Here is a 26600-nt window from a genome sequence, read left to right on the forward strand (position 1 = left end):
GGTCTATATTGAGCTTTTTGAGAAACCTCCATACTGTTCTCCAAAGTGGTTGTACTAATTTGCACTCCCACCAACAATGGAGAAGGGTTCCTCTTTCCCCGCACCCCCTCCAGCATTTGTTGTTGCCTGAGTTCAGAGTATAGGCCATTCTAACTGGAGTGAGGTGGTATCTCAGGGTTGTTTTTATTTGCATTTCCTTTACTACCAGGGATGTTGAGCATTTCCTCATGTGTTTCTTTGCCATTTTTATATCTTCTCTTGTGAAGTCTCTCTTTAGCTCTTTTGCCCGTTTCCTAATAGGTTTATTGGGCTTGGAGGGGCTTAGTTTTTTGAGTTCTCTCTAGATGACAGATATCAGGCCTTTGTCTGTTGTTGTGCTGGTAAATATCCTTTCCCATATCATTGGCTGTCTTTCTATTTTGGTGGCAATGTCCTTAGCTGTGCAGAAACTTTTTAATTTGTAGTAGTCCTATTTATCGAGTCTTTCCCCTATTTGTTGTGCCCCTGGGACTATATTCAGGAAGTTCCTTCCTGTGCCTATAAGTTCTAGCGTCTTTCCTACTCTGTCCTTCAGTAGTTTCAAGGATTCAGGTCTGATATTGAGGTCCTTGATCCATTTTGAGTTGATCTTGGTGCATGGTGATAGGCTTGGGTCTACTTTGAGTTTTCTGCATATGGCTGCCCAGTTCTCCCAGCACCAGTAGTTGAAGAGGCTCTGTTTATTCCATTGTATGTCTTTAGCTCCTTTGTCGAATATCAGCTGGCTGTAAGAGTGCGGTTTTATTTCTGGATCTTCATTTCTAATCCATTGGTCTTCCGATCTATTTTTATACCAATACCATGCTGTTTTTGTTATGGTGGCCTTGTAGTAGAGCTTGAAGTCTGGTATTGTGATACCTCCTGCACTGCTTTTTTTGCCTAGAATTGCTTTGGCTATTCTAGGTTTTTTGCTGTTCCATATGAATTTATGGATTGTTTTCTCTATTTCAGTGAAGAATGTGGCTGGGATTTTGATAGGTATTGCATTGAATTTGTATAACAATTTGGGTAATATGGCCATTTTCACTATATTGATTCTGCCTACGCATGAGCATGGGAGGTCTTTCCATCTCCTTGTGTCTTCTTTGATTTTTCTTATTAGATTTTTATAGTTTTCATTAAATAGGTCCGTCACGTCCTTGGTTAAGTTGATCCCTAGGTACTTTATTCTTTTTTTGGCTACTGTAAATGGAATTGTTTCCATAATTTTCTTTTCTGTTTGTATATTGCTGGTGTACAGAAAAGCTGCTGACTTTTGTGGATTGATTTTTTTATCCTGCTACTTTGCCAAATTGGTTTATTAGGTGTAGGAATTTGGGTACTGAATTTTTTGGGTCCTTCAGATATAAGATCATGTCGTCTGCGAATAGGGATAACTTGATTTCTTCCTTGCCGATGTGGATCCCTTTGATGTCCTCCTCTTGCCTTATTGCTATGGCTAGGGATTCCAGCACTATGTTGAAAAGAAGTGGGGAGAGTGGGCATCCTTGTCTTGTTCCTGAGTTTAGGGGGAATGATTTAAGTTTCTCTCCATTTAATATGATATTAGCAGTTGGTCTGTTGTATATGGCTTTTATTGTTTTGAGGAATGTTCCATCTATTCCTGTTCTCTCCAAAGCTTTTAATAGGTATGGATGTTGTATTTTGTCAAAGGCTTTTTGGGCATCGACTGAGATAATAATGTAATTCTTAATTTTAGATCTGTTTATGTGGTGAATTACATTGATTGATTTACGGATGTTGAACCATCCTTGTGACTGTTGTCCTCCTCACTCTTAACAGCCTTGTTCCTCACTAGCTGTCCCCTGTGGCTCTTGACACTGTCCTCAGCCCTTTCCACACACTATATTTCCTCCAGCAGTACTCTCTTACCATGATGGAAGCCTTCTCCACGATGCCCAGTCTACCTGAAACCACAAGTGATTTTTGTTATTACATTCCTTTGGGAAGCCTCACTTAGAAACTAGGCATGGGAGATCTGGGCACTAGTGGCTCATACCTGAGATCAAGGTTCAAAGCCAACCCAGGCAGAAAAATACATGAGATTCTCACCTCTAACCACCAAAAACTGGAGCTGAAAGTGGAGCTATGGCTCAAATCATAGAGCACCAATTTTGAGCAAAAAAAAAAAATCTAAGGGATAGCACCCAGGCCCTAAGCGCAAGCCCTGGTACTGGCACTACCCCCCCCCCCCAATAAGGGTTAATATTAATTTACTAATTAATATTAATTTTTAAATTAATTCATACTCATTTTTGAAGAGAGTAGTACTGGCCTTTGGACTCAGGATCTCGTGTTTGCTAGGCAGGTGCTCTGCCAGTGAGCCACACTTCCAACCATTTTTTTGGTACTGGTTATTTTGGAAATAGGGTCTTGCTTCCTGCCTGACACACACCTGGAAAATAGTCCTCCTGTTTTATGCCTCCTACTGTATTTTGAGTGATAAGGACGTGCCACCTTGCTGAGCTTCTTCTGTTGAGATTCATGGACTTTTCTACTGATTGTACCTGGCCTGCAACTCTGATTCCCCTGATCCCAGCCTCCCATACATCTGGATGATAAACACAGGCCACTGACTCCTGGAAAAGTGTTTATATTACATACCTCTGCTAGCATGTCTTGAACATATGGCTTGAAAACAGTGATAGCTGTTTTTGCTTGTTTTGTTCTCTGCCTGTACTTGGACTTGAACTCAATGCCTCGGCCCTGTCCTTTAGGTTTTTCTCTTAAGTCTACCACTTGAGCCAAGCTCTACTTCTAGATTTTTGGTAGTTAATTAGAGATAAGACTCTCACAGACTTTCCTGCTTGGCTTGGCTTTGACCTGACCTTCAGATCTTAATCTCTTTGAGTAGCTGAGGTTGCAGGTATGGGCCATAATCACCTAGCTTATTATATGTATCTTCTTATGTCCATGTTGGAACACTAAATCTTACAGGTAATGTGTTGTGACTTAACTCACAAAAATAGTGCTGTGTTGATAATACTCTCAGAAATGTTCCATTTCTGCTTGTCATGCTTAATCCTGTTTCCTTAGCATCAACTCCTCCTCAATCTTTATCTCAGTAGGGACTATCTATGCAAGAGAAAACTGACTATTTTCCTGGGGATTTTGGTAGCAAAGGTCATTTATTTTTGTCATAGAAAAAATTTGTTAACCATGTTTTTCTGTGTTTCTTTTTTGTTGCTGTTGTTTGTGCCAGTAGTAAGGCTTGAACTTAGGGCCTTGAGCTCTTGATTATCTTTCTCACTCAGGACTAGTTATCAACCCAGATGCCCCTCAGTAGACGAATGGATCAGGAAAATGTGGTACATATACACAATGGAATTTTATGCCTCTATCAGAAAGAATGACATTACCCCATTCGTAAGGAAATGGAAGGACTTGGAAAAAATTATACTAAGTGAAGTGAGCCAGACCCAAAGAAACATGGACTCTATGGTCTCCCTTATTGGGAATAATTAGCACAGGTTTAGGCACGTCACAGCAGAGGATCACAAGAGCCCAATAGCTATAACCTTATGAACACATAAGATGATGCTAAGTGAAATGAACTCCATGTTATAGAAATGATTGTTATATCACTGTTGAAACTACTTTCAACATGCTATGTGTAACCGTAGCTTCTATTATTGATGATCTTCTTGTATCCCCTTCCTGTGGTGTACCTGCACTATCTCTGTATCTTATCTGAGTACATTGGAAACCATGTATAATGATATTAGAACTAGGAAACTGAAAGGGAATACCAAAATCGAGAGACACAGGGTAAAAAAGACAAACGACTACAAAAGCAATACTTGCAAAATTTTTTGGTGTAAATGAACTGAACAACTCATGGGGGGGAAGGGAAAGGGGGAGGGGGGAGGGGAAATGAGGGAGGAGGTAACAAACAGTACAAGAAATGTATCCAATGCCTAACATATGAAACTGTTTGACAATAAAAATTTTTTAAAAAAGGACTGGTTCTCTATCACTTGAGCCATACCTCTACTTACGGCCTTTTGCTGGTTAGTTGGAGATAAGAGTCTTTCTGCTTTGTCTGCCTGGGATGTCTTTGAACCTCAGTTCTCATACCTTCCTTAGTAACTAGGATTTACAGACATGAGCCTGTGCCTGGCTTATGTATATATCTATCTATCTATTTATTTATTTATTTATTTTGGCCAGTCCTGGGGCTTGAACTCGGGGCCTGAGCACTGTCCCTGACTTCGTTTTGCTCAAGGCTAGCACTCTACCATTTGAGACATAGTACCTCTTCTGGCTTTTTCTGCATATGTGGTGCTAAGGAATCAAACCCAGGGCTTCATGCGAGCTGGACAAGCACTGTACCACTAAGCCACATTTCCAGCCCCTGGCTCATGTATTTATTTAAGGATTTTGAGATAGGATCTCTCTGTGTAGCCCAGACAAGCTTCCAATTCACTATCCTCCTACCTCAGTATCTGGAGTGTTGGGCTCAGAGGCATGTACGCCTACACCTGGAGAAGTGTGTCTTATAAACATGCCTTATCGTTGTTTTTCTTAGTTTCTTCGGATGGAGGGACTGAGTCCTCTGCCTTAGTGGATGACAATGGGAGTGAGGAGGACTTCAGCTATGAAGAGCTCTGTCAGGCCAACCCTCGGTATCTGCAGCCAGGCGGGGAACAGCTGGCCATCAACGAGGTACTGCAACTCCTCGGGACAGTGGCTCAAAGCAGACCCTTGTATTTTAATGTCCTCAGCGATCTTAGATGTTGCTGCTATCTGATCTTTTTTGGTACCAATACTAGAGCTTGAAATCGGGGCCTGGTCATTGTCTCTGAGCATTTTGCTTAAGGCTGGCGCTCTATAACTTGTGCCACCCCCTCCACTTCCAGCTTTTTGCTGATTAATTGGAGATGAGTCTCATCAACTTTTCTTTTCTTTTTTTTTGGCCAGTCCTGGGGCTTGGACTCAGGGCCTGAATACTGTCCCTGGCTTCTTTTTGCTCAAGGCTAGCACTCTGCCACTTGAGCCGCAGCGCCGCTTCTGGCCATTTTCTGTATATGTGGTGCTGGGGAATCGAACCCAGGGCCTCATGTATACGAGGCAGGCACTCTTGCCACTAGGCCATATCCCCAGCCCCTCATCAACTTTTCTATCTGGGCTGGCTTCAAACCCTGATCCTCAGATCTCAGCCTCCTGAGTAGCTAGGAACAGAGGAATGAGCCATTGGTCCCAGCTAAGATTTCTCATGTTCAGATTAAGAATGCTCAGTCACTGGTCTATGCAAATGTTGTAGAATCTGAACAAATCTGAAATCTAAACACACACATCTCAGACCTTTTGGCTAAGGTATGGCTAGCCTGGGGAGAGACTGCAGGGAAGCAAAGAAACAGTGCCAAATCACCTGCTCTTTGCTGCATGAGCATATAAGCTATGTCTGTTCTTTACTTCCTCACTTCTAAGTACCCTTGGGTCTCTTTAATTGAATGAACTATCTGTATAGTTAGACACAAAGTTGGTCCACAGGCAGTGCAGTATAAATATGACAGTGTATTATTAGGGAGCCTGACTGAGACATCCAGTTTGCCTGCTCAGAAGTCATTTTTAGAGCCAATATTCCAGTTGTTCAAATTTATTAGATAACCAGTTTACAGCTAAGTGAGCTACTTACACAGACACCAACAGCCTTCAACCCTGATGAGTTTCAGGCTATCTTGATTTTATCATGGCTGGAAAGCTATACACATGCTTCTGGTACAAACCGTATTTTACAGTTTGAACTTTGATTTCTCCTCAGACAAGCAAAACAAAATAACCATTCTGCTTCTCAGTACTTTTTTGTGATGTAGGCATTGTAACGTAGGGGATTTTGCCCAACTATAGGTTAGTTAATTGGACTGTTCTGAGCACATTTATGATCATCTAGGTAAGCTTTGATGAATGGTATGTCAAATTATTAAAGGCATTTTTGTTGTTGGTGGTGGTGGTCGTGGGACTTGAACTCTGGGCTTGGGTGCTATCTCTAAGCTATTCAGCTCAAGGCATTGTTCTACCACTTGAGCCACAGCACCACTTGGGGTTTTCTGGTGGTTAATTGGAGATAAGAGTCTCCTGCCCTGGCTGGCTTTGAACTGCGATCCTGAGATCTCAGCTTCCTGAGTAGCTAGGATTACAGGCGTGAGCCACCAGTGCCCAGCTTAAATGCATTTTTTCCCCTACATCATTTCTTATGATGAACCACCATTGGAAGTGGATGAGCATTTGTACATATTTTTTCTTTTTTTTTTCCTCTTTTGGATTATGAGACAGGGGTCTTACTAGGTATAGTCTAGGCTAGCCTAGAAGTTATAATTCTTTCTCAGCCTTCTGAGTGTGGGGATTATGGGTATGTGCCACCTTACCTTCACTGTTGTTGTTGTTTTTTTGGGGGGGGGGGGGTTGGTACTGCTACTGGAGCTTGAATTAAAGGTCTGAACAATCTCCTTTAGCCTTTTTGCTCAAAGGTGGCTCCCTATCACTTGAGCCACATCTCTACTTCTGGATTTGTGGTGGTTAGGTGAGTATAAGAATCTCACAGATGTTCCTGCCCAAGCTGGCTCTGAACCATGATCTACAGACCACAGCTGCCTATGTCACTAGAATTACAGGTTTGAGCTACAGGCACTAGGGTGTATCCTTGAAGAGCAGATCCTAGACACCCAGCTGGTACTGTTTTTCCCTGTATGTTTTCCTCCATTGGTTTTGTATGACCACTGGTGTATCCAACAAGGACTAAGCAGATCCCCATGTGGCTCCTTTGCCATCTTATGCTCTGTGCTAAGCATGCCTACCTATCCCTTACAGCTGATCTGTGATGGCAGCATGGTCTGTGCAGAAGCCCTGTGGGACCATGTGACCATGGATGACCAGGAACTGGGCTTCAAGGCCGGAGATGTCATTCAGGTCTTGGAAGCTTCTAACAAGGACTGGTGGTGGGGTCGGAATGAAGATAAGGAAGCCTGGTTTCCTGCCAGCTTTGTCAGGGTAAGTATGGCCTTAATGCTTTATAGGATTCCCATGTTGTGGGTTGGTTGGTAGGTTGGTTTATGTTGGTCCTAGGGCTTGAACTTAGGGCCTCATACTCTCAGTAACCTCCCCACTCAAAGCTATACTCTACCACTTGAGTTATAGCTCCATTTCTGGCTTTCTTCCTGTTATTTGGAGCTAAGAGTCTTGTGGACTTTCCTGCTGAGGCTGAATTGGAACTACGATCCTCAGATCTCAGCCACCAGAGAAGCTAGGATTATAGGCATGAGCTACTGCTATGTGATCCTTTTGCAATTGATTTAAACTCCATATGCATTCCTGTCTTGTATAAAGTTCCACTGTTCTAAGCAGCTCTGCTTAAGTAACTAATCATGGTCAAGCAGACACCAGGGTCCCCGTGTCACCTGTGACCTGTGGTACACTGCAGCTTCGAGTCAATCAGGAAGAGCTGCCAGAGAATTCCAGCAGCCCCCATGGTGAGCAGCAGGAGAAGGAGGCCAGCCAGGTTCGTCACAAGCTCACTGAGAGCAAGCAGCAGATGCGGACCAATGTCATCCAGGAGATCATGAACACTGAGCGGGTGTACATCAAGCACCTGAAAGACATCTGTGAGGTGAGTGCCGTACTCCAAGACCTCTGCTAACACCCTGTGAGGTGTAGCCCACAGCTGTTTTCCAGTCACTGCCACACAATTACACCCTCTACCCTCCCCATTTCTCCATCATCACACGCCATTACTGAGGCTTAAACTCAGGGCCTGTGCTTTAGCGTTTTTTGCTCAAGGCTTGTTCTCTACCACTTGAGCCACAGCTCCGTTTCCAGCTTGCTGCTAGTTAATTGGAAATAAGAGTTTCATGGACTTTCCTGCCCAGGCTGGCTTTGAACCTTGATCCTCAGATCACAGCCTCCTGAATAATTAAGATTACAGGCATAAGTCACCAGCGCCCACCTGGTTGAAAGCAGCATTCTTTAGTAAAAATCCACTTAGATTATATTTGTAGATTTTTCTCTCTCTTTCCAATCCCCTAGTGTGTGTAATCTCTATCTGCCCTATGAGATTCTGAGCCATTTAGGCATGGAAGAAAAAACAAAGTTGGTTTTTTTCTTTTTTCCTGGTGACATTTAAGGCTAATAGTCTTCTTAGCAATAAGTTTTATTTTGTAATCATTTTGTGGAATTCAAGGCTCTGTGCTTTCTAGGTGAGCACTCTACCACTTTGAGCCATGCCCCAGACTTTTTTGCTTTAGTTTATTTCAGTTAAGGTTTCTACTTTGGCTGGTGCCAGCCTCTGCCTCTGGTCTTCCTGCCTGTGCTGACTTTAGTGCTGGCATTACAGGTATATACTTCCACAGCCCTCTGTTTTGTAGTCTTGTCCTGGTTTCAGAAAAGTGACCATGAGTAGTAGTGGGTTTGTGTTGGAAACACATTTGAACCATGGTATAAGAAAAAAATAGACACAAGAAATAAAGGAGATCTCATCAAGGCACAGAAAGGTACATAGCCATTCTCCCCAGAGTTAGGTCAGCCACTGGGCAGGGCAGTCTGCTTGGTTTTTATCCCAACCCCAATCTGCCCCTCCTCTTCATCAAGCAGTCAGGCTCACATTCTATTCACAATTGGTTGCCAGGATGATAGGATGACACAGGAAGTTAGAAACCATCCAAGTGTCAGGGAAAAAGTTCCCACTCAAGAGTGGTTCTATACTTTTTTGTATGTGTGCTGGTCCTAGAGTTTGAACTCGGGGCCAGGGCACGGTCCCTGAGCTTTTGTGCTCAAGGCTAGCGTTCTGCCACTTGAGCCACAGCTCTACTTCCAGCTTTTTGGTAATTTATTAGAGATTAGAGTCTTATAAACTTTCTTGCCCAGGCTCAGGGGTCTGTTCTTTAACCCCATTGGCAAGGACTTATACCCTTGACACAGCTGACTGGTTACAAATAACATGGCTGAGAATGACAGTTTGAGGCCAAGAAGCAAATAATTCCAGGAAATATCAGTACCAGGAAAGATCAGTACAAATTGGTAACTGGTTACAAGGTGGAGACACTTGAGTTTGACAGATAAGATTGCCTTTTCTTCCTTCCTTCCTTCCTTCCTTCCTTCCTTCCTTCCTTCCTTCCTTCCTTCCTTCCTGTTGGTCATGGGGCTTGAACTCTGGGCCTGGGCTCTGTCCTTGAGCTCTTCAGCCCAAGGCTAGTGCTCTACCACTTGAGCCACTCCCTGTTTCTGATAGTTAATTGGAAATAAGAGTCTCACAGACTTTCCTGCCTCAAGCTGGCTTTGAACTACTATCCTCAGATCTATGTCTCCTGAGTAGCTAGGATGATAGGCATGAGCCACCGGTGCCCTTTTTTTCACAGTCTGGAAGACTGTTTTTTCCCATGCTGGTTTTTGATATGTGGCTCATCTTGAGTCTCAGGGTGAACTGTTTTGTTGGTGTAACCAGCTGTCTAACCATGAGTGCTGTTCTCAGAACTAGTCATTTATCCATGACCAGTCAGCACTGGAGACAAACTCATGTCATGACTGTCAACCTTGTGATTGTCTAACCTGCCATATAGACCTTACCACTGCTGACCTTTTAGTCACACAATTATATCTTGAATCAGTAGCAAATGTTTTATTAAGTGGACAGTTTAATCTGTTTAACTAGGTGATACCATTTTGGGAGTAGGTATTACAAACATGGATAGCTTTTCTTCCTGCCCCTCTGACTCCATCCAAGTCCTAGTCTCCCCATGGTAATGCAGATAGAGAAATAATTAGCACTGGCCTCCAGCTAAAGATGTGCAGATGAAATGCAGGTAACAATGGCATCCTTGGGCCATGAGCTAGAAATGACAATGAGCAGGACCACATTTGTGTCTCAGCTGGCAGTGACTGAGGTTGGCATATTTTTCTTGTCTGTGAGATAGAACTAGAGATGGGAGAATGATCATCTTGAGAATTTAGATCAGGCCAGGCACTGGTGGCTCATGCCTATAATCCTAGCTACTCAGGAGGCTGAGATCTGAGGATTGCAGTTCAAAGCCAGTCTGGATAGGAAAGTCTGTGAGACTCTAATCTCTAACCAGAAAAAAAGATAGAAATGGAGCTCTATAGCTCAAATTAGTAGAATGCTAGTCTTGAGCAAAAAACTCTGGGCCCAAGCCCAGAGTTCAAGCCTCAGGTTGGGGAAAAGAAAGAATTTATGCAGGTGCTGGGTGGCTCATGTCTATAATACTAGCTACTCAGGAAGCTAAGACCTGAGGGTTACGGTTCAAAGCCAGTTTGAGTAGAAAAGTCTGTGAGACTCTTATCTCCAATTACAAAGCTAGCTCAGGTAGACAAGTTGGAGAGACTCTTGCCTCAAATTAACCAGCGAAAAGCCAGAAGTGGAGGTATGACTCAAGTGGAAAAGAACCAGCTGTGAGCTAAAAAGCTGATTAAGATCTTGAGGTCTAGAGTTCAAGCCCCAATACTGGCACATATACTTAGCCTCCTTCCCCACCCCCTCTCCACACACAAAGGAGTTTAAAAAAAGAATACCAATACTGAAGTTTAAGCCCTCACATTTGAAAACTTGTTTCTGGAAACTTTTCAAATCCAACCACATGAAACTTTTTCCTTTGCTTTGTTTTAAAAAAATATTTTTGGCAAATTGTAATCATGGAAGGGATTTGGTCTCCTCAGGGGACCATAGAAGTAAAAATAATTTTCTCTAATTAAAATGCATTCCAAGCCAGACTCCACTGGCTCATGCCTATAGCCCAAGCCCTGAGTTCAAGCATCAATCCAGCATACAAAAAATAAATAAAATGATTCTGAACCCCAAAACAAGCCAAACCAAAGAAAGAAAGAAAAAAAGCCTGTATTATTCAAGTACATAATTTGTACCTACACGTAAAGGGTTGCTTTTGTGTTTTGCAGGGTTATATTCGCCAGTGTCGAAAGCACACAGGAATGTTCACGGTTGCGCAGCTAGCCACCATTTTTGGAAACATTGAAGACATCTACAAATTCCAAAGAAAATTTCTGAAAGACCTTGAGAGACAGTACAACAAAGAGGAACCTCACTTGAGTGAGATTGGGTCCTGCTTTCTTCAGCACGTACGTCACCATTGCTCCCCACTTGGGAATGTCCACTCACATAATCATTTTGAAAGGTTTCCCTTGAAAATGGGAGTGTCTTTCCTTTTGTGTGTGTGTGTGTGTGAGCGGTGCATACAAATACTGGGGTTTGAACACAGGACCTTGTACTCACTTGGCTTTTCTACTCAAGGCTGGTCGTCTACCACTTGAGTGGCACCTCCACTTCTGCCTTCTTACTGGCTAACATGAGATAGCAGGTCAGTTAGATTTTTCTCCATATCTCAGCCTCCTGCGTAGCTAGGATTGTAGGCAAATGCTACCAGAACCTGGGGAAACAAAAGATGCCTTCTTTTGGCTTTGCCAGTGATTGTCTTCCCTACTGCACAGATAAGGAAAATCCAGCCCATACAACAAGGAGACCCCAGGTCTCACACCCAAAAGTTGCATGCCTGTAACTCTAGAGCTATTCAGAGCCCTCCTGTCTGGTGTAGACATTGCTCACTGGTGATTCACTGTCACTGTGGAATACTAAACAGACCTTTTTTTGGATGTTGCTACTGTGGCTTGAACTCAAAGCCTGGACACTGTCCCTTGGCTTTTATCATCAAGGCTAGAGCTGTATCACTTGAACCACAGCTTCTACTTCTGGCTTTCTCTTTGGTGATTAATTGAAGATAATCATCTCATAGAGTCTCCTGACCAAGCTGGCCTCAAACTATAATCCTCAGATTTCAGCCTCCTGATAGCTAATTATTCTACAAGCCTGAGCCACCAGTGCCTTGCTACCAATAGACATCGAACAAGAAAAATGTAATTTCCAGCCAAAATGCCTGTGTATCAAGCATAGTGACAGCAACCATGACAGCAGCATGCCTTTTACTTTCTAAGTGCTGGACTTGGTAGAGGGAACAGAGCTGGGGCTACACTCTGGGGTGAGAGGAACTTAAGTCACTGAGGACAATTGGTGAGAAGTCAAGGGGAAGATGTTATTCTAGGTGACAGGAACATCTCTGGGACCCTGTAGAAGACCTGCCTAGGCAAAGAAATGGGTTCCTGTTGTGCAGCAGATGGAGAAAGGCCATAAAGGAAGGCACAAGAGCTGGGCTCTATGAGGAAAGGGCCCAGTGGAGAGGCAAGGATTTGTTCTGATAGGTATTTTTGAACAGAGTCCAGAAAGACCGGCTCTAAGCAACAAGTAAGAACCGTGGGTCAAAACTGCCTGCAGGATTTTGAGTCTCAGAGAAGGAACATGTGGCTAGTTAGGAAAATATGTTCCTTGGAGAAGATAGGAGCTTGGCTTTAGAAATGCTGTGTTTGCCCATACGCAGACCTACAGGGTGGATGGAGTAGGGCAGGGAAGGACAGAAGGGCAGATGTGGAGAGAGGTGGCCCAGTGGTGGAGCATTGGGGAAGGCCATGGTCAAGGACATGGAGCAGTGCCCAGGAATAGGGCCTTGAAAGCCAGAGCTATCTGCCCTCAGAGGGGAAGGAGAGGGGAGGCAGCTCTGAAACTAATGATATACCAAGGACAGCATCATGGTGGCACTTCAAAATGAGAAGTCCAAGCCAGTGCCGGTGGCTCATGGCTGTTATCCTACCTACTCAGGAAGCTTGAGATCTGAGAATCATAGTTCAAAGTCAGCCAGGGAAGGAAAATCTGTGAGACTCTTTTCTTCAATGAACCATCAAAAACTGGAAGTGTGCTCAAGTGGTAGAGTGCTGGCATTGAGTGAAAAAGCTAAAGGAGAGACTCTGATCCTGAGTTCAATCCCCAGTATGGGCCCAAAAAGAAAAAAAAAAATCTGAACAAAACAAAACCCCAAACCCAAAGATGTCTAAGCAAAGCAAGTTGGTAATGGCCTTCCAAATTATGAGGCCAGGCTAGCGAGTTAGGCAGGAGACTTCGGAGAAAGGATATATAGCCTGTGGCACTTCCTGATCAGGGTTCATCAGTAGAAAGAAGAAAGAAAAAGGAGCAGGCCAGAAAGTTGGGCTTCGGGCCTTCCTTCTGTGTCTCTTCAGCTCTAGACCCCAGGCTCACAGAGAACCTGACCTCTCTCTCCCCTAGGGCTTGTGCAGGCCTATCCTTGCTATAATATACCTCCCTTTGTTCCAGCTGCATCCCCTCCACCTGACCAGGTTTCTTTTCCTTCCAGCAAGAGGGCTTTGCCATCTACTCTGAGTACTGTAACAACCATCCGGGTGCCTGCGTGGAGCTTTCCAACCTCATGAAGCAGGGCAAGTACCGGCACTTCTTCGAGGCCTGCCGTCTGCTCCAGCAGATGATTGACATTGCCCTGGATGGCTTCCTGCTCACACCTGTGCAGAAGATCTGCAAATACCCCCTGCAGCTGGCGGAGCTGCTTAAGTATACCACACAGGAGCACAGGTGAGCACACCTCATGCTATCGTGTTATGATTTGTTATCACTTAACAAATGCCATGGAAGTGTTCCTTTGTAGCCAAGCACCAGTGGTTTACACCTGGAGCTACTCAGGAGGCTGAGATCAGAGGATGAAGGTTTGATCTAGGCAGACAAATCTGGGAGACTCTTAAAGCCAGCTAACCAGCACAAAGGAGGAAATGGAGCCATGGCTTAAGTGGTAGAGCACTAGACTTGAGCAATAGAAGCTAAGGCCTTGAGTTCAAGCTCAAGTACCAGCACTCCGCGCCCCCCCCCCCCCCCCGCCCCGCAGCACAAAAAATGTCCCTTGGGAGTTATCCAATGGCTAATAAGACAGTTTTTTAAAAGAAATAGATGTGTGACCATAGTAATCCCCACTTAATCTGAAGGAGGAACATCCTAATATCCCCCAATGAAGACCTGAAAATGCAGAGAATATATTGAACCCATATGTGACATTTATTTGTTTGTGTGTTTACTTGCTTGTTTGGTACCACATTAATTCTATTTATTGGAAGAGAACTGATATCTTAAAGAATGGTACATATTAATTTGTATATAGTAAAGGATTTTGCCATGATTTCTTCTCACATAGATATCATGTACTTGAATCTTAATAACTTCTCCATTCAATCTCAATCACTTCTCCATTGCTCTCCTCCTTTTCCCTTCCATCTCCTTTATTTTCTTGATGTTGGTTTTGGTTTTGGTGTTCTGCTGTTCCCTGCCTTTTCCACAAATGAGAGAAAACATGTTACCTGTCTTTGGATAGCTGGCTTTTCTCATTTGACAATCTCTGAGTTTAATTCATTTTCATACAAGCACAGTTCTCTCTCTCTCTCTCTCTCTCTCTCTCTCTCTCTCTCTCTCTCTCTCTCTCTCTCTCTCTCTCTCTCCCCCCCCCCCCCCCATTTACCTTATCCATTCATCTGTGCATGGGCACATAGGCTGATTGAATGATTTGGCTATTGTGACTAGTGTCATAACAAGTATGGGTGTGCAGCTATCTCTGTAATAAGCTGACTTTGATTTTTGGGGTATACATTCAGAAGCAGTGTAGCCAGATCATATGAAAGTTGTAGTTTTTAATTTTGTTGTTGCCGTTGTACTAAGGTTTGCTGGGCAAGCACTCTACTACTTAAAGCCCTCTGTTCTTATATTATTTCTGTTGTTGGTTGGTTGGTTGGTTTTGTTTTGTTTTGTTTTTTTGAGGAACCTTCATACTGATTTCTATAGTGGTTGCACTACTTTACAATCTCATCAGCAGTGAATAAGAGTTGTTCCCCTTCCTCTCCCAAAATGTAGCAAATATTTGCTTGTTTATTTTCTAGTCTGGAGGCTTGAATTCAGGCCCTAGGCTCTGTCCCTGAACTTTTTTGCTCAAGTCTTATGCTCTACCACTTGAGACACAGCTCTACTTCAGGTTTTTCGGTACTTTATTAAAGATAAGAGTCTCACAGACTTTTCTGCCCAGACTGGCCTTAGACTGTGATCTTCAGATCTCAGCATTTCAAGTAGCTAGGATTATAAACCTGTGTCATTGGCACCCAGCTTTTTTTTTTTCTTAATGCTAGCCATTCTGATTGGGATGAGGTGGATCTCAAACTCATTTTGATTTGGATTTCCTTGATGGCTAAGGATATTGAACTTTTTTTTCATGTACTCACTGGTCATTTGTACTTCTTCATTTGGAAAGTATTCTGGAATTAGTGCTTTATTGATTATATTTGTTGGTGTTATTTGTTGGTGTTGTTATTTTTCTGGTTTTTCTTTATATTCTGGAAATTAGTCTCCTATCAAAGGAACATCTGATGAAGATTTTCTTCATTGTTATAGGCTGTCCTGTATATTGTTTCTTTTGTATGCCAAAGTGTCTTGCTTTGATACAATTCCATTTTTCAATTTTTGCTTTTCCTGAATTATTGGAGTCCAGTTCGGAAAGGCCTTGTCTGGACAAATATTTGAAGTACTCTCCCTGTACTCATAGTCATAATGTTAAAGTTTTAGATTTAACATTCAAGTCTTTGATTCATTTTGAGTTGATCTTTTTCTGCCAGTCTCTTCTGTATTGTGGTTTGAACTCAGGATCTTGTGCTTGTTGGGCTTTTACCATTAGTTTCCTACCTCTGATCTTCTTAATATTTCATCTCTAATCTTTATTATTGCTTTTCTAAGATCTTGACGTACATCATTTAATTATTTGAATTCTTTTCAATGTAGGCATTCATATGTATAAATTTTCCTAACTAGAGCTTCATTGTGTCACATTCTGATATTTTATATTTTCATTTTCATTTGCTTCTAGGAATTTATTTGCCTTCCTAATTTCTTCAGTGACTCACTGATTATTCCAAAGAATATTACTCAAGAGGGTATGGGTGGCAAATGCCTGCAATGCCAGCTACTTAGGAAGTAGAGTTAGGATGATTCAAAGTTTTAGGCCAGCCCAGGCAAAGTTCCTAAGACCTTCACTCAAAATCACATTATTAGCACTGAGAAAAACATTTTTAAACACGGTATAATATGTGTTGTAGCCTGTATATAGATTAGAATTACATTTTAGGGTTTCAGTCCTGGGGCTTGAACTCAGGACCTGGATGTTATCCCTGAGCTTTTGTGCTCAAAGCTAGTACTCTACCACTTGAGCCACAGTTCCACTTCTAGATTTTGTCTTTTTTGGTCATTAATTGAAGATAAGGGTCTCATGGACTTCCATGCCCAGGCTGCCTTCAAACCACAATCCTCAATCTCAGCCTGAGTAGTTAAGATTACAGACCTGAGCTGCTGATGCCCAGCTTAGTCCCTATGGTTCTCAAGACCAAGGACTTTGAGATGAATTTGGTTTTGTGGTAGAATGTAATGAGACAAATCCCTTACTAGCACATACATACCTCCCCACTTCCGACATTGTAGCTTGTGTCCTCTGACATCCCTTCCTGCACAGGGTGAGAGATGAGGCCTGCTGGCAAGAATTACTTTTGACATGAATTTAATCATACTTTATATGGCAAAACTAGTTATGTTAGAACCAAAGCAATAATACAGACCATTCCTTGTATTAATCAAAATAAATCTCTAGTCACTGTGACTAAACCTTCTTGTGGCATTTGCTTTCATTCATTGTGATTTCTGAGAAATGAGTGAAAATAACATTCTTATTCCAAAGAATTCTGAATTGCGTTCCAGCAGCTCCCTTAACCTATGCAGACTGTGGTCTATTCATGAGAAACAATAGCCATTGTTTAAATGCCTGTGTCTAGACCATGGGTTCATTCACATTTGAGATGAGTACAGGATTTTGTCAGTCCTCCCTTGTGAGTCACATGTCCCGAGATTGAAAATAACTTTGCATTTTGCAGTGATTACAACAATATCAAGGCAGCCTACGAGGCCATGAAGCATGTGGCCTGCCTGATCAATGAGCGCAAACGCAAACTGGAAAGCATTGACAAGAACGCTCGCTGGCAGCTGTCCATCGTAGGCTGGGAGGTGAGTGCAAGTCTCACACACATGCACACTTACATGTACCCTTGTTGATGTGTACACACACACAGTACTACCCATCGCTTTTTTTTCTGTCTTTGAAGTCCTCTACCTAACAAATACACACACACACACACACACACACACACACACACACACGCGCACCACACACCATAAAGAAATGATCTATTTTGAAGCACATTGTTGGATTGAATTGAACCATCAACTACGTTATTACCCCCCCACCCCCCCGCAAGAAATAAAAACCTGAAGAGTGTTAGTGTCAGTGGATTACTTAGCTCCTGGCTCTCCTGACACAGAAAGCCAGCTTTCCCTTTCTGTGGTCCCCTACAGGATCAAGGGGACAGTCATGGGTGGTCATACCACACATCAGTAGAGTGTGGGGCTCTAGTGTCACTGCTACAGTTTGATCTGTGTGGAGGAAAGTGATATTTGCCTCAGAGGCTTTATATGATCTAACACAAACACACAGGAATCAGAGTCTAATAGTTACACCCACTATTACTTGTTTACACATGCATAGGTCTGTGCATATGGTAATAATAACTAGTGCTTGTATTGTATCTACCACATACCAAGCACTAGTCTGACAGTTAACATCTGGTAAGTCATCAATGTTCTCAACAATCTCATGAGCCAGAAGTGGAACCGTGGCTCAAGTACTAGAGCACTAGCCTTAAATGGAAATGCTCAGGGACAAGTGCCCAGGCCCTAGGATTAACCCTTCCACCCCCCACCTCAAAACAATTCATTTTTTAAGCCAGGTGAAGCTCACACTGTAATCCTAGCTACTCAGGAGGCTGAGATCTGAGGATCACAATTTGAAGCAGCCTAGACAGGAAAGTCCATGAGATATTTATCATCTCCAATTAACCAACAAAAAGGAAGCAGGGCTGTGGCTCAGGTGGTAGAATAGCTAGCCTTGAGCAAAAAAAAAGCACTGCTCAGGCCCTAAGTTCAAGTTCCAGGACCTACACACACACACACCACACACAATATTGAAGTTGAAGTGGACTATAGTAGTGACAGGTCTAAAGAAATATTTATTTTCCAATGGCCTCCTTGATTTCCAGAATTTAGGCTGACCTGAGAGACAGAGTATGGCGCCTTTATTTTCTAAAAAGAGAATCTAGGGCATAAAATTGCTCCAGGCAGGAAACTAATGGAACTGTTTTTTTTTCGAATTCAAGCTCTTTTGCCTCCAAAACATATTGTGTATGAGTGGGATTAGAGGAGAATGAAATCTTACAAAATGAAGTCAAAGGCCTTACCATGTGCTGTAAGGTAACCCTGGAGTAGATCCAAACTAATGGGGTGTGTGTGTGTGTGTGTGTGTGTGTGTGTGTGTGTGTTTGAACTTTAGGTTTAAACTCACAGCTTCACAGTTAAGTGGTAGAACTATTTGAGTCATACCCTAGTCCTTTTTGGTGACTTAATTTCGTTAGTTGACTGATTGATCTTGTTGTTGTTGTGCTGATACTAGGGCTGAACTCAGAGCCTGAGCCCTGTCCCCTAGCTTTTACCTCTCAAGACTGTTACTCTACCACTTGGACCACAGCTCCACTTCCAGTTTTTGTTGGTTAATTAGAGAAAAGTATGTCTCAAACTATCATGCTCAGACTGGCTTTGAATCAAGATTCTTAGACTCAGCTTTTGGGTAGCTAGGATTAGTCATGTACCACTGTGGCCTACTTAGGTTATTTTTTTAGACCAGTGTCTTGTGGTTTTGTTCAGGTTGACCTGCACTACAATTCTTCTACCTATTTCTCCCATGTATCTAGGATGACAGGTGTACACTACCACCCCAGCTTGGTCTGTGGAGCTAGGGACCTTGCTAACTTTTTACTAGATGTAGTCTGAAACCTCAAATCTTCTTATTCTCATCCTAAGTATCTGGGATGACAGGCCTGTGCCATCATCCCCAAGCAGCTTAAACATTGTGTTTTTCCTTTGCCATCTTGGGACATTCACTGTCAAAATTTACTCGTTTCTTGCTGTCTCTTTGCTGCCTGGTCTTTTGTTTCTAAGACCTTCAACTACTTATTCCAGGGAACTGTTATATACCAACCCAAAAGTCATGAGAAAACTGGACACTAGTGGCTCACACCTGTAATCCTAGCTATTCAAGAGGCTGAAATCTGAGGATTGTGATTTGAAGCCAGCCCAGACAGGAAAGTCCATGAGGACTCTTATCCCTAATTAACTACCAAAAGGCCAGTGGAACAGTGGCCCAAATGCTAGCTTTGAGTGAAAATGCTAAGGGGAAGCATTCAGGCCTGAGTTCAATACTAGCAGCAAAACTTAAAAGGTAGGGTGAGGTGGGGTGGGAGGGAATCATGAGGGTCTGTTGTACTGTGTCCCCTGTGGGTTACAACCTCTCTGATGTATCTTGTGTGCTTTGAAGGTTCATCTTGCTCAGCTGCGTTTCAGATCTTGGCTGGGTTCCATTAGCTTAGTGTGGTTCCATTAGCTTAGAGATTCAGGTCGGGAAGATGCTTCAGGCCATGCAGAGGTACTAGAACATTTTGCCATTGAGTAAAAAGTAGAGAGAGACATATCCTGGACAAGGAGGTCACAAAAGAGGTTGGGATGGCCAGCCTTTGACACCCTGTCCTCCTGGGTGTGAGAACAAAAAGTGGGTGGTCTCAGGGAAGTAGGAATCCAAGGATGGTCTCTGAGGCTCCTTCGTGCCTTGATACCACGTGGAATCTAAGTTGGAAGATCTAGAGTCACTTTGAGCCAGGTGTTGGTGACTCACACCTATAGTCTTAGCTGCTCAGGGGTCTGAGATCTTAAGATCATGCTTCCAAGCCAGCCCTGAGAGAAAAGTCCATGAGACTCTTAGCTCCAGTTAACTACCAAAATATGGAAGTGGAGCTGTGGGTTAAGTGGTAGAGCACCCAGCTTTGAGCAGAATAGCTAAGGTATTGTACAGTTCCCCAGTACTGGCACAAAAATAAATAGATAGATAGATAGATAGATAGATAGATAGATAAATAAATATGTCACTTTATCCCTCTAGGGCCTGGATATTCTAGACCGCAGCTCTGAGTTGATTCATTCTGGAGAACTGACTAGAATCACTAAGCAGGGCAAGAGCCAGCAGCGGACCTTCTTCCTGTTTGACCACCAGTTGGTGGTCTGCAAAAAGGATCTGCTACGCAGGGACATGCTGTACTACAAAGGCCGCATGGACATGGATGAGATGGAGCTGATTGATGTGGAAGATGGGCGGGACAAAGACTGCAATCTCAGTGTGAGAAACGCGTTTAAGCTCATCAGTAAGACCGCAGACGAGGTCCATCTATTCTGTGCCAAAAAACAGGAAGACAAGGCCAGATGGCTGCAGGCCTGTGCAGACGAGAGACAGCGGGTACAAGAGGATCAGGAGATGGGTGAGGAGCCCTCAGCTTTGGGTGATCATCAACCTCTGCCTTTTGACCTCTGCCCTGCACCTCCTCTGCCTCAGCCCACTCTCTCAGAGCTAAATCCCACTGTGGGAAAAGAAAAAGGGGTTATAAATCCTAAACTGGCTCAAATCCAGACCACCACAGATGGCACATGTCAAAATACAGGTGCACCAAAAGCACAGTATAAGATAGCCTTTGGGCTGTGATCTTTTGTGACTCTGGGAGACTAAAACCAGTCAGTGACACCACTCAGGACTAAGCAAATTAGAATTGTGAGCATGAGCTGTCCAGTTCAGATTCAGCAGTAGATGACATTGGTCACCATAGCCCATGTCAGTGTAGACCTAAAGGGTCACATGATCCAGGGTGATGAGCCAGCCATAGCCCCTTCCTTCTTCCATCTGTATAGGTTGGTCCCACACTGTCCATATTATGGCATGGCCTGCCCCTGGATTTTATTCTTACCCATAGATTTCCGGGGGCCAATGATATAGTTAACAGGATGACTCTGCTAGGCTAACCTGTCTTCAGAAGCAGTCTCTTCTGAGACCTTCCATAGGGCAGATAGCAATCTGCCTGTGGCCTCCTCTGAGGGTACAGAACTCTCCATAAAGCTCTTTTCACTGTATTAGGGTCTTCTATGTCTGGCTCCCTGCAGCTACCATGTATTGGCTGCTTGCCTCACTATTGGGCTTGATACCCTGTTCTACCAGAATTCTCCAGACAGGGTCAGATGACTGAAAGACACAAATGACAGTGGCTCAGGCCTATAATCCTAGCTACTCAAGAGGATAAGATTTGAGGATCATGGTTTGAAGCCAGCCCAGGCAGGAAAGCCTGTGAGTCTCTTATCTCCAATTAACTAGCAAAAAGCAGAAGTGGAGGTGTGTTTGAATGATTAAGTGCTAGCCTTGAGCAAAAACAAAACAACTCAGGGACAATGCCCAGGCTCTGAGCTCAAGCCCCAATACCAGCAAAAACAAATAAAATTTCTGTGCTTGTGGCTCACACTTGTAATCCTAAGTATTTAGGAAGTCGAAATTAAGAGGATTATGAATCAAGGCCAGTCTAACCCCCCTCCTTCCGCAAAATGACATAATGAGACTTCCTGTCAATAGAGCACCTAGGCATGGTGATGTACCCCGGTCACCTGAATTGCCATCTATACTAGCCTAGGCAATAAAGCAAGACCCTACCTCAAAAATAGCCAGAAGAAAAAGGGCTGGAGGCATGGCTCAAGTGATAGATTATCTGCCTAGCTAGTGTGAGGCCTTGAGTTCAACCCAATACCAAAAATCATTACCATAATAGTAAAAATGTAGAGGGTAATTTGGAGGCTCCTTATAGCAATCCCATCATTCTCTTCACCCCTTCTCTTCTTCTCTCCCCAGGTTCTTTGTTGTTGTCAGGGATGAAAGTCTTGGTATCCATGTGCACAGGGATTTCTTTTCAAAATGTTTTCTCATATTCTGAATATAGATAATAATTGTTTCTCAATCTAGGAATGGAAATTCCGGAAAGCCAGAGGAAACTCGCCATGTTAAATGCTCAGAAGACAGGACAGAGCAAGTCAAAAGGTAAGGCTTGGAGTTCCAGATCCAGTACTAGCATGCACATGCACACGAGTGTGCGCATGCGCGTGTGCGTGCGTGTGTGTGCACACACACACACACACAATAAATAAATAAATAACAAAATAAAAACATGAACCCAAAGCAGAGTATCCAAGGTAAAATTACAATGCAACTGCCACTTAGTATGAGTTACTGTTTATATTTTAGGGAGACATGGGCTTGAGAAAACTTTTTTCCAGCAAAATTTCTTTAATTATCACTGAAATCCTTACAAGTAATTCTGGGTGCTGGAAAATATGGGACATGAGCTATGTAGCTTGTACAGTGAAAACTGTTTCTTGCATAGCTTTATTGATTCATGTAGTTTGTGTTGGTCCTGGAGTTTGAAATTAGGGCCTGGGCAATTGTCTCTGAGCTTTTTTGCTCAAGGCAGTGCTCTACTACCTGAGCCATAACATATTTTCAGCTTTTTGGTAGTTAATTGGAGATAAGACTCTCATGGACTTTCCTGCCCGAGTTCCTTTGAACTGTGGTCTTCAGATCTCATCTCCTGAGTAGCTAGGATTACAAGTATGAGCCACAGTGCCCAGTCACATCACTTACTTTTGAATCTTTCCAAATATATTGTCCCATTTGGAGGTCCTCCTACTTAAGAGTCTCCTCTCCTCTCCCCTGTTGGTGGCAGTTGCACAAGGTCCCATGGTAACAGTCATTAACTATAGGACATCTAGAAGGTGGACAGCCACGGGGCTCAGGAGAATGTTGTGTCTCACTGAATGTACTTTTTCTTAGGATAGCTGTTATCTTGTGCTTTTGATGAATGTGGATAAGATTCCCTTGTTTGTTGAGTGACCTGACCCATGTTCTCCCCCTGAGTTAGGCTATAACGGATGCCCAGCAGCCCCTCCCCACCAGAGCCTGCCACCCCTGCACCAGCGTCACATCACTGTGCCCACCAGCGTCCCCCAACAGCAGGTCTTTGCCCTGGCTGAGCCCAAGAGGAAGCCCTCACTCTTCTGGCATACCTTCCACAAACTCACGCCCTTCAGGAAATGAGCAGGGCAGGACCAGGCCTCCTTGACCTATTGTGAGGAGCAGCACCTGCATTTCCTCTACCTGAAGTCCATGGACAGGTCATGGGCCCAGTGCTGAGCACTTCCTTTGGAACGCCGATGAAGGAGGGAGGGAATCAGCCTTGCCTGCTGCCTGCAGAGACCCGGCCGCTTTCATGGAAGGGAAGAGGTCAGGAACACCCAGCCTCATGTTACACTGGGAGTCCAGTGCAATCGGAGGTTCTGGAAGCTGGGAGCCAGAGTTGTGCTCTTGGGGGGAGGGGAGGAGGATGCTGAGGCTGGGGGACAGGCACACTGATGCTGCAGGTCCCTGAGCTATGCCAGTCCCTGAGGAATAACTCAATCCAGTTGCTCTTCCTGCATTTGACTTCGAGTGGAAAGGACTCATCAGCAGTCTGGGGGTAATTGCTATGATTCTACTCATCCCTACAAGAAGAGTTTTTCTCTTTTCTGTATAACCTTTGGGGAGCTGCAGCTCTGGTGTCAAACGAGGCCACACATGTGCCAAGCAACCGTGCAAGCGTCCTCCCCAGCAAGTGAGGGCGGTACCCTGAGGTGTCTGTCCCCTGGCATTCTAGCTGCCAAGGAAGAAATGCCACCATAGGCTGGTTTGGCCTTTCTATTGGTCTCTCTGTTGATCCTTGCCTGCTGCATGCCTTGTGTAGATAAGGCCTCAAGCATAAACCTAAGAGACTGCCATTCACACAAGTGTTTTATGATGTCAAAGCTCATTGACTTCAGGTTTGACAGGCAAATAAATGCAGGTGTTCCGAGGCGTCTTAAAAGCACCTCTCCTGATGGAGATCTTTTAACTCCTTGCCAATGAAATTACAAAGACTGACACCCCAGAGGCAAAGCAGTCGGTTTCCTAGTGGCCTACAGCACTTTGTCACAGGAATGGGAACCAGTAGAGTGCATAGCCATTAGCTGTAGCAGAACTACTGTGGGTGGGCATGACAGCAGCTCCTGAGATGCCTTTGTAAAGGAGGCTTGGGGGCATCATCAGGTCACACAGGCTAAGAGAATCCAGTGGATTGTGGTCTCCCTTTCCTTATCTCTACTGGAAAGTGTGAGGAAGTCATTTTGACTGTGTCTGGAGGAGACAGACTTCACTTTTTCTTTTTTTGCCTCCTTGGTGCCCTGACTGGAGGATATCATTACCTAGCATGTGGGTTTCTGGGTAAGCAACTCCATTTTGGATGGTGTTCTTACAAAAGTCTTCCTTCTCTCAGCCTCGTGCTTGAGAATAAGTAAGTCTGTAATGTCAGATACACACATTGTTAGCTACTCAGGAGGCTGAGATCTGAGGATCACAGTCTGAAGCCAGCCCAGGCAGGAAAGTCTGTGGAACTCTTATTTACAGTTAACCACCAAAAAACCAAACAAACCAGAATTGGAGCTCTGGCTCAAGTGGTAGAGCACTAGCCTTGAGAGAAAATGCTCAGGGGACAGGCCCTGAGTTCTAGCCCCAGGACTGGCACAAAACAAAGACAGATGTGTTAGTTCAAAGATCTGTTCCTCTCCTCTGCCTCTCACCCCCAAATATCCTCAAGGAAGTAATGTCAAAGATAACCCAAACTAGAACCTCTCTTGGGCCTTGCAAGCTTAGAGTCTATTGCTGGGAGGTGACATTGCTCTGGGGCCAGAAGCCTAGGACTGCTTCTGCAGGTTCTTCAATCCTGTGTTGAGACAGAAGAGGTGCTGTGTGGAAGTGTGTGTGTGTGTGTGTGTGTGTGTGTGTGTGTGCTCTGGGGTATGTGCACAAGTACATACACGCGTGCATATGTGTGACCTTGAGTAGATAAACTCAACTTCATTTGCTTTTCTATCGTGGCCGTTTTTGCTAGCAAAATGGTATGACATAGTTTGGAAACTATACTTAACCTGTTTGTTTCTGTGCTTGCGTTGATGTGTAAAGCCATTTGGAACCATTGTGTTGTTTTGAAACTCAGAAAATTGCTTTAAGGAAATAAAGAGAATCACTTGGCGCCTGTTACATTTCCATTGAGTATTCAGTTCCAGCGAGGGCTTCCAACTCCTTGGAATTTGCCAATGAACAATGAAGAAATGCTTTAAATTTTGTGGCCTGGTCTAATGTATTTCCCAGCTGAGCCCCAACTTCTGGTTCCCACCCATCTCCACCGACTTCCTAATGACAAATCCTGAACACTAGGACATGTTTGGGGTTTTTTGTTGTTGCTTGTGTGTTTAAACTTTTATATAGTGTAAAAAAAAAAATCACTGGATCAAATGTCTCATGTATATAGCCCCTATTTGGATTTTTGAAAACTAATGTATGATCTAACAGATTTGGTTTCTTGAAAAATCTGTATTTCTGCTTTGAAGCTGGGCATGCTAATGCAAGCTTATAATCCTAGTACTTGAGGAGCCGAAACAGGAAGGGTGGCAGTTCAAGGCCATGCCTGGGCTATGTTAGTGAAGACCCTGTTTCCAAAAACTAAAACAACAACAACAAAAAAAGACAGAAAGAGAAGGAGAGAGAAACAAAGAGTATCTACCTATTTTGGACTTATTACCAAATATTTGGGTTCTGTAAAAAATGAAAGGCCTGGAGTATCTTTATTTTCAGGCTGTTAAATTTCTGTAAATCATGATTTTTGAAAAACACAAAACCTACTCCCTGAATTGTGTGTAGATTGAATTTCATTGGGAATCTTATATGTTAATACCCCCCCACACACACATTCTTCTTGATTAGACTAAAGAAGAAGATAGGACATGTTGATGCATTTTACTACTTTCTTTATTGTCTCTAATGTGCTAGCTCTTCAGACAGACAGCTGAAATACCTTCTGAATTTTGGCCTAACAGTTGAGAATAAGCAATCACAAGCAGTATTCTTTGGGGGGGAAAAATCATAGAGAAATAACAGGTCTAGTCTCTGGCCTCCAAACTGAAAGAGGGTGTCTGGTGTGGTGCTTGCCAGAGGTTTTGTGGGGTATTATTTGCATTGTTTGTGAGACTCTAAATCTCCAAAGAACTAGCAAAGAGCCAGAGGTGGTGGAGGTGTATGTAGCTTGAGTGGTAGAGCACCAGCTTTGAGGAAAAAAAAAAAAAAAAGCTAAGCAAGGATGTGAAGTCCTGAATTCAAGCCCCAGGATCCATAAAACCAAACCAAAATCAGTTCACAATGCAAAGCTTTTGAGGCTGGGAATATGGCCTAGTGGTAAAGTGCTCGCTTCGTATACATGAAGCCCTGGGTTCGATTCCTCAGTACCACATATATAGAAAAAAGCCAGAAGTGGCGCTGTGGCTCAAGAGGCAGAGTGCTAGCCTTGAGCAAAAAAAATCCAGGGACAGTGCTCAGGCCCTGAGTTCACACCCCAGGACTGGCAACAAAAACAAAACAAATAAACAGTGCAAAGCTTTTGTGGGAGCAGGGTGACCCTGGTATCTTGCCCCAGTGGGAAGCTGTGGAGGCCTGAATTGCTGATGATTGGTCAGGACTGACAGCTTTGCTTGCAGTAAAGAGCAGTGCATGGCCTGGGTCCCTGGTGCTGTCATCATCATTCTG

At 43.6% G+C, this 26600-nt stretch overlaps 1 protein-coding gene across 8 annotated transcripts in view; it reads left to right on the forward strand.

The window, feature by feature from the left end:
* Spata13 (spermatogenesis associated 13) overlaps positions 1–23738 on the forward strand; it is a 120405-nt gene extending 96667 nt beyond the window's left edge. For all 8 annotated transcript variants that reach the window (XM_048341635.1, XM_048341638.1, XM_048341636.1 and 5 more), the window contains 9 exons: positions 4568–4704; positions 6850–7029; positions 7460–7645; positions 10939–11118; positions 13257–13489; positions 16864–16993; positions 20031–20403; positions 21921–21995; positions 22873–23738. In XM_048341635.1, coding sequence (XP_048197592.1) covers positions 4568–4704; positions 6850–7029; positions 7460–7645; positions 10939–11118; positions 13257–13489; positions 16864–16993; positions 20031–20403; positions 21921–21995; positions 22873–23048 — 1670 coding nt within the window. In that variant the 3' untranslated portion in view covers positions 23049–23738. The remainder of the gene's footprint in view (positions 1–4567; positions 4705–6849; positions 7030–7459; positions 7646–10938; positions 11119–13256; positions 13490–16863; positions 16994–20030; positions 20404–21920; positions 21996–22872) is intronic.
* The last annotated feature ends 2862 nt before the right edge of the window (positions 23739–26600 follow it).

This window comes from Perognathus longimembris, chromosome 3 (genome assembly GCF_023159225.1).
Source record: "Perognathus longimembris pacificus isolate PPM17 chromosome 3, ASM2315922v1, whole genome shotgun sequence".
Classification (NCBI taxonomy): domain Eukaryota; kingdom Metazoa; phylum Chordata; class Mammalia; order Rodentia; family Heteromyidae; genus Perognathus; species Perognathus longimembris.